The sequence below is a fragment of the Nilaparvata lugens genome, chromosome 7 (assembly GCF_014356525.2).
Source record: "Nilaparvata lugens isolate BPH chromosome 7, ASM1435652v1, whole genome shotgun sequence".
Lineage (NCBI taxonomy): Eukaryota > Metazoa > Arthropoda > Insecta > Hemiptera > Delphacidae > Nilaparvata > Nilaparvata lugens.
In genome coordinates, this window is record NC_052510.1 from 56,052,751 (window position 1) to 56,061,726 (window position 8,976).

General features: G+C 34.1%; 1 protein-coding gene across 1 annotated transcript in view; it reads right to left on the reverse strand.

Moving 5' to 3' along the window:
* The window catches only part of LOC111049387, a 45,240-nt gene extending 40,364 nt beyond the window's left edge, over positions 1 to 4,876 (reverse strand). The window contains exon 1 of the mRNA XM_039431981.1: positions 4,548 to 4,876. Within this exon, the coding sequence (XP_039287915.1) occupies positions 4,548 to 4,582 (35 nt within the window). The 5' untranslated portion in view covers positions 4,583 to 4,876. The remainder of the gene's footprint in view (positions 1 to 4,547) is intronic.
* Between the last annotated feature and the right edge of the window lie 4,100 nt (positions 4,877 to 8,976).

The following is an 8,976-nucleotide window of genomic DNA, read 5'->3' on the forward strand; positions in this document are numbered from 1 at the left end:
TGTTTATCGACACAAAAAAGAGGCCTGTCATAAATAATATTGGATTCAAACGGAACATTTTTCAGTTCATATTCGGTAGCTGAATTTCTCATTGAAGGTTTGAAAATGCTTCACTGAACAATAATAATTATATAGATCTTCACACCTTCAAAATTAAATATCATATTTGTATATCTTCATATGTATCTTCATATTTTTATATCATAATTTATGTATCATCTCTCTAATATGATTGCTTTCATAAGGATCATCATCAGTCAGTAACTCAGTGCCGGTTGCAACTTCTCTGATTGGTTCTCGTGAAATTAATCACGATTAAAATTTAACCGGCTGTTGTGTAACCGGGCCTCAGTATCCTATCAATAAAAATGTAAATGATCCATTATTCCATAAAATTGCCTTACGCTGTGTGCTTTTGAGTTGAATCCTTTTTCTGTATAAGCTTTTCTTGAAAAGGAGAATATTTTTTTCATAGATTCACAAAGATTCAAGGAATATATACCAGCTGTAAGGTATATTGATCAACTCTGAGAAAAGAAAAACTACACTAGAGATTTCAGAAGATGAAACTTCCTTTTACTCTACCTCTTATGAAGAGTATTAACGATTTTTGATTTTCAAGATTGAAAGCTTTTCAAGGCTAATCGGTACACTTTTTCCATTATTTAAATTGGATAATCTTTTTCAAAATAAGTTAAGATCATTATAAGAGTGAGAAAAAGTGGCAACTGAAATTTTTAAGTGATCCAATAAGCTAGTTATGGGTTGTTGAAGTGCTAACTCAGTTTTCTTTCCAGATCATAAACGGTTTCGAATTTTTCATTGGAGTTTTTCTTTAAATACATTCAGTATCCATTGGCTTTGTTCTAATATGCGTTTTACCGCGATTCATGCCAGAATAAACAATTTATCGAATTTACAAAAAATGTTACTTTTCTATTTATGAACGATATGGGGAATAACATGTTTTTGTTTGGAAAGATACATTTTTTGAATTTTCAAGAGAAGTTCTGTTAATATAGTCGAAACCGTTTATGGTCTGGGAAGAAAACGGAATCTGGAAATTTAGCACTTCAACAACCCATAACTAGCTTATTAGATCACTTAAAAATTTCATTTGCAACTTTTTCTCACTCTTATAATGATCTTAACCTATTTTGAAAAAGATTATCCAATTTAAATAATGAAGAAAAAGTCCACCGAACAGCCTTAATTGTTATATTAGTCAGCTCATTGATCAAAACAAAATTCAAAAATGTGTACAGAAACAGTAGAATACAGATATGATAAGCATAATCAGCTAATGAAAGGTGAAATGCGCATGTTCGTAGCGCATAAGTCTGTACGCACCTCAAGATTGAAATCAAAATCAATTAGAAATAGTAGTCTGAGAGATCAAATCAAGTGATAAAATATATTTTCCTCATCTTGAAATTATAATTCATAGTTTTATCAAGATAAGAGATTAGCGGACATAATGGAATTTTATCAAAATAGAAGAACAAGTCGAAAGATTACAGATATGTTCTCGCACTAATTAGCTCCATCAACTGTTGCTGGCTGTGTTCTAAAAATATCCTCAGATTTGAGATAGCATACTACTGATGTAGTCGGACAACTTTGATTTTTTAGTGGTCCACTACAGATAAAGTAATGGAAAAGTCAACTTAGAAGAATGGATCTTTGTGAGGAAAGGTAAGAGGTTTATTGATCCTTAACCTGAACACAAGTATAGAGTGATAAAACATACTAACAACTCTAAATTTTAATGTGAAACTTGATCTTGAATAGTGAGTGCATCAATCTATCTTCTCAAGAGGTTTGCCAACTTACAAATGAGCTAACATAGTGAGTGATCAATATTCAATTGAAGACACATGTTTCACATAGATATGTGATAAATATTGTGATAATTAGGACATTTCTGAATGGTATTTGCTGGAAGGTGTGCCATAAATATTGAAGACGGGAGCCAAACATTCCTTATTTATCTCGACTGGAAACACATTCCTTGCGAAAACAAGTTTCAGTGTTTTAGTCTCAACTTAAGTGTTCACTCTTCATCAAATTTTATAATCGTTATTGATTTATAACGCTGAAATGCTATATAATTTTGGACATGATATGTGAGACGTGTGTCCCAATAATGTGATGCTTTTTCAGTCCAGGCTGATCTTTATTTCTTCTGTTAAGTTTTAGAGCTTTCAAGTCGAAGTTTCAAATCGTTCTACTGTAGATAATGATATGACTAGTGGTATGAGTGACGATCAGAAGAAATCAATGTAACGAAAAAACAACAATCAAGTTGGGTGTTTAATTAGGCTATTTTATCTGAAAAAAATATCCAAGGGAAAAACTTATGTGACAAAAACAACTGAACCAGTAAATTTCTCTACGTTCTCTCACTTGTTTTTCTTCTCACTTGTCTAAATCAGACTATCAAACATATTGATAAATCATGTCCCTGAGTCCCTAAACGTTTTTATAAGAAGCAGTTAGAAACCACAGTGTTTATAAAAATATAAAAACCACAGTGTCTTGATTCAATCTGATTGAATTTCATAAAATTCCTCGTTTATTCCAAAATATTTGGAACTCTGTGTTGTGAATTGTGATCTTTTTTAACCGAGCTTCATGAAGGATTTTTTGGAATAATGAAATTTTGTGTAAAACTGATAGAGCAAGATGAGAATTTCTCGTCAAAATGAATAACTTGTTGATTATGTTTTATCTATTAGAATAGAATAGAATAGATTTTTATACCTTTAAGTATAACATCTATAGAATCTGAAACGACACATAAAATTACAATATTAATACATCTAACAGACCACAAAGTACATTCAATAAAAACCACAGTGTCTTGATTCAATCTGATTATAATTCATAAAATTCCTCGTTTATTCCAAAATATTTGGAACTCTGTGTTGTGACTTGTGATCTTTTTTTAACCGAGCTTCATGCAAGTATTTTATGGAATAATGAAATTTTGTGTAAAACTGATAGAGCAAGATGAGAATTTCTCGTCAAAATGAATAACTTGTTGATTATGTTTTATCTATTAGAATAGAATAGAATAGATTTTTATTCCTTCAAGTATAACATCTATAGAATCGGAAACGCCACATAAAATTACAATATTAATACATCTAACTGACCACAAAGTACATTCAATAATACTGACATAATAGGGCAATTTGAATATTCATATTGAAGAAGTTACATGTTAAAAGTTCTTTTTGATAGGGCCTACTTATTGATTCCTATTTTTGAATGAGTGTGAATAATAATCTGTTGGTTATCACACAGTGGTAAACTCATGAAATCCAGAATCAGCCTCATTCATCATTTAATTCTACTGGAAAATCCATCATTTATAAATATTTCTAAAGAGATAATAATTGGGTATTAATACAAAAAATTAGATATAAATTTCTTCAAACTCAAGTCATTCAATTTGAGATTTCAACGGAGCTGAACCATGTTTAATCTAATACTGAGCTCTAAAAAAGAGTTTCTTTATTCCTTCCTAGTCTAAAATGACCATCATTGAACTAAGGAACTTATGAGAATGCAACATAATTATTTGACAATTCGAGGGTTGTTTGCCCTCAAGCGTTGATTTTTCCAGAGATGTTTCATGTCACCATATTCTCTGGAAAGTTTATTTATTCCAATCAGAATTCTGGACTTAACCAACATTGTAGTATTGACTTCACTCTGTAGTATTGAAGAAAGTACTTTGACTTCACTTCAACACGAAAAGTCCATCTATCTCTTCTAATTCAATACTTCAATTGAAGTACAGGATCCACTTCCATTCTTGATAAAACATCCTGTCTTTGAAGAGAAATTATCCATTTGGAAAATTCTCCTGGAAAATTCCAACATACTTTTGAAAGTAGGTGATCTCTTAAAATCGAGAGACTGTCAATCCTAAGAGGAAACCATTGACCACTTTTCAATACTTCTAATAAAACATTGCATGAAATTGATGAGTGGAAATCTATGTGATTGGTTATCAATTTACTCATTTCGTGGGAGCACCACCATCAGAGAATGAGAGCATTATTATTAAAATTACTTCTCGGCGTGATTACTCTGTTGTATATCCATACTTTTTCACTGTTAAAATTAAACTTGAATTTTGAAAAACACTTTTGAAGTGAAAATACACTTACTTTTGTAGTGACGATCGTTTCGACCTGTTGTTGGTCATCATCAGACTGTGGTGATGATGATCAGACCAACAACAGGTCGAAACGATCGTCACTACAAAAGTAAGTGTATTTTCACTTCAAAAGTGTTTTCAAAATTCAAGTTTAAAATTACTTCTTTATTCTATGACGTGGCGAAGTTTGGACAGAAATGTTCACTTTACCACTTGACCACGTCGTTATTATCAGAGGAAATAGATTTTTCTGTTCCTTCCACCTACAAAACTCCACTTATTTTCCCAAATATTTTGCAAGTAATAATTTCCTACAAATTGAGTAACTTGAGTTTGAAGGGTAGTATTATTTGTATTTTAAGGGAAGATACAATACCTTGAGGAGTCTTCATCCCCAGGTGTAATTGCCATGTGAGGCTGCTACACAACATTATCACACAAACATCACTTCAGCTCTCCTCACCAATCTAACTTGAAACTTAAAAACTCACAAAAATTATTCAGAACATTTCAACAATTGAATAAGGAAGAGTAAGGAAATAGGTTGGAGAAAATTGTGGGGTGAAAATTAATCACAAACCAGAACACAAACTTAAAACACAAGGTGATAAAGAGGGTTGAAAGATCGAGAAAGTGGATCGAGGATCGAGAGACACCGAAAGTTGCTAAGCGACCGGCAACTTGAGCGGACCGCGGACAACTAACAGAAACCCGACAACTTCCAACAGACCAACTTAGACTGTTCTGCGCATGCGCTACAAGAAGGAAAGCACCAAGTCCTGTCCCCCTCATCCTCACACCTATATCGAATAATGAATGCTCGCTATTCCCCGTAATGGACCGCATAAATACAGACCAACAACCGTAAGTTCATTGAGATCTTGACCGTCGAGACTATTAATTACCTTTATTAATACCATTAATGCGGTATCAATGGTGCTGTCCATTTGAACGGTATCCACCCACAGTGTCTGGGTAGTGAGCTACTTGTCTAAATTCCCCTTAGCGAGATGTTTTGAGGTAGGTATGAAATATAGTATGCAAAGGGGACATGAGTTGTTGTACTGACCTCACTCAACATCAGGAGGTCCCTACCTGTTGCTAGCTGTTGTTTGAATAGAGGTTCACTTTATATTGTCAGCATTCTACTACATAAATAAGATAGGTGCCTTCCATCTAACTAATGCTGACAGTTGCTGTAGTGACATGGACTTCAAATTAAATAAAATACTATATCAATATAATTATTGACCGAGCAAAGTGAGGTCTAAGATTCAAGTCGACGGTTTTGCATTTCTCTTTATGTTTATATGTCTTTATGCTCCGTATTTACGGCGAAACGCGGTAATAGATTTTCATGAAGATTGACAGGTATATTCCTATATAAATTGCGCGTCGACGTCTATACAAGTTTTTTTGGAAATTTTGCATTGCAAGGATAATACAAAAGGGGAAGGAGTCTCCTTCATACACCAATATAAGAGTAAGAATCAGACTATAGAATTATTCATCATAAATCGGCTGTCGAGTGGATTATGAATTGCATGCAGTGAGGCATGTAATTGATAACTTGAAGTAGCATAGTTTATTTTTCCTCCACCTACTGTCTCAAGTACTTACTTTACTCCCTGAAACCTAATACTAAAGTGTCACTTTTTCGCTCTCGGTAGTAAAAAAGAGAAAAACTCCCTAGGGAGTAAAAGTGACATGGGGAGCATCTCTATTTTGAAACTTACATTGTAATAGGTTAGAAGGTCTAAGCTCAGATGAGAAAGCATAATAGAGGTGTCTGTCATTGAGCCAACTGAATTCAATACCACAACCAGAAATTTGATTAACTCATGAAAAATATATGTGTATATTAATTATTATATTCTTAATATTAGTAGACGATTAAAATTCATACAATTTTTAAAATATTTTATTTCATTCAAAATACCAGCCAACAAATTTTTTTGATCTGCAATTCAAATCTGAACCGCGTGATCTGGAGTCAGCCATTTTTGGTAGCTGCTCAGCTGATATAATTGTTACAACTTTTGCCGATAGATAACTGCCGCAATCGGCAGTGCCAATCAGACGACCGGTTTTTAGGTTTTAGATTTAGGTTATGTTGTTAGGAATCATTGTCACCAATACGTAAGTTATTAGAATGATTTTATTTGCAGTTTCTATAAAAAAATGCAGATGGAGGAAGAATGTTGTGTACATCATGAGCGAAATAGTTATTTGTGCAACTAGTGCGCAAAGTGTCAGTTTGCTGCACCGAAAGAAACGTTTACGCCCGAGCCGTAGGCGAGGGCGGAATGGTTTCTTGAGTGCAGCAGAGGAACTTTGCGCACGTATTTCACATTAAGTTTTTCCTACAGTTACCATTGAATATGAAAAGTGGGTAATTATGGGTAAAATTGCCTGAAATGCATCAAATGTTTTTCTGTGTAATTTTATTATTGATAAAAACCTCAATTTATTGTCAAATTGAATAAAAATGTTGTCGTTGGTTATAATATCTAATACTAATAATTAGCGCGTTGTGCTTGGTTGCACCTCTGCTCACTATAGCAGCCACAGCAGTCACTGTTACCAACTTCATTTTGATTTTGCTGCACTGTTGCTCCATATAACCTACTAAGTATTTTGCGTTGCCATGTTGCAAATCTGGAGTGCAGAAAAATTTTTCCCGCACTAGAGCGGAAAAGTGATTCTTTGCGTTCTGTAATCGGTGCAGCAATGGCCACTTTTCAACGTAACTGAAGGAAAAATACTTTTTCTCCCTCAGGAAAATTGCTGCCCTCGGCTTTGCCTCGGGCTTCAAACTTTTTCCCACAGGGAGAAAAAGTCGTACTTTTCACTCTAGATATACAAATAACTATTTCTCCCGACTTTTCTCTGCTTTCAATTCGGTAAGCGTTTGATGATAGTAGCATATAGCTGTTCACATCAAATTATTAACACTGTCGATTCAACAACCCAAACAGCCATTAGTCGTTTATACACCGATATCTCGCCGACACGACAGGACAGAAAGAATTTACTCCGATTGACAGTATTAGAGGAGGCTATGGTTTATAACTACGCGAGGTCTACTGTTCACAGAGCTACTAGTGAATAACCTGAATGATTTCAGTTCGATCAATACTCAAAGTTGCTATAGTGAGATTTACTTCAAATTTAATAGCATATTATGTGAATAGTATTATAATATTATGTGAATATTATATTATAATATAATGGCTCCAATTCAATCAATGTTGACAGTTGCTATAATAAAACTAAATTCAAATTGAATAGCATATTGTATATGAATAAAATTATTGCTTCCCACTCAACCAGCGCTAACAGTCTGTAGTTTGGAGTGAATCACAATAAAGCAGTATAGCATGACTTCAGTGGCTAACATCTCCGGATCAATGAAGGATCAGAGGCGATTGTGATGACATTATTTTATTTCTGAGGAATCAGAAGCTGTTACGGTTCTATCTAATCCTACCAATGAATGGGCACGTTAAACTGTTGGTCCTGGCTGAAGTATGACAGTCGTAAGGCTTATTGACGGCTTAAATGATTTTGTTTAATGATTTTGGCAATAAATATTTCTTTCTTTCTTTCTTTCTTTCTTTCTTTCTTTCTTTCTTTTTTTCTTTCTTTCTTAAATGATATATTCTGGCGAGGAAGGGACACCCCACCAGCAAAAGCCATACCAATGTACTGATGAATAGGGAACATAGATTCAAAACAAGATACAGGTTTCTACTAATTGATTGCCAATGTCTGCCTCTCATTGGCCGTTTCCTAACTGACCGATTTCTCGTCAACACGACAATCAGAAAGTCCTCCGATTGGCTGTAAGAATCATATTCTGGTGATAATTAGCCAATGAGAGAACATCATGGGTTTCATGTCAAAGAGAGATCGGTGAGTGTGAAAAAACCATTTAATATTATCATTATTTCCGAAAAAAGATTTTATTGTAATAGCGCCATCGAAAACAAACAACCCTGTTGCATGAGAAGATACAAATATTCCTGTCCCCAAAAATTCCAGTATTAATAATAAGTGAATATTAAATTATTCAATTTTGTTTTCCATCACGAACTGCTATTATTAAATCACTTTTTGCTTTCAGAAAAAACGACTAGCAGTCAGATATTTCACAATAAATGAATTAACCACTCACTGGACAACGAGATCTTTCGGCAGTTCCGCCATCTTCTTGGTTGACAACCACTCACTGGACAACGAGATCTTTCGGCAGTTCCGCCATCTTCTTGGTTGACAACCACTCACTGGACAACGAGATCTTTCGGCAGTTCCGCCATCTTCTTGGTTGACAACCACTCACTGGACAACGAGATCTTTCGGCAGTTCTTGGTTGTCAACCAAGAAGATGGCGGAACTGCCGAAAGATCTCGTTGTCCAGTGAGTGGTTGTCAACCAAGAAGATGGCGGAACTGCCGAAAGATCTTGTTGTCACAGTGAGTGATTAATTCATTTATTGTAAAATATCTGACTGCTAGTCGTTTCTTCTAGAAGCAAAAAGTGATTGAATATTAAAGTAATATAAGTAGTATTAAGTTAATATTAAGTATTATTAAAGTTTTTCAGTATTAATATTCCAGTAATTTCCCATTCTAATAACCAAATAATTATTGATATTATAAGTTTGCATTTTCTCGTAGAATGAGAAAAAAAGAAGAAGAAGAAGAAGATTCTCTCATGCAATACGCTCTAGGTGATGTTAAAATGTTCGAAAACCACCATGATAGAATATTGCTTCTTGTGAAGTTTTGCTGAAGAGCCTTTCT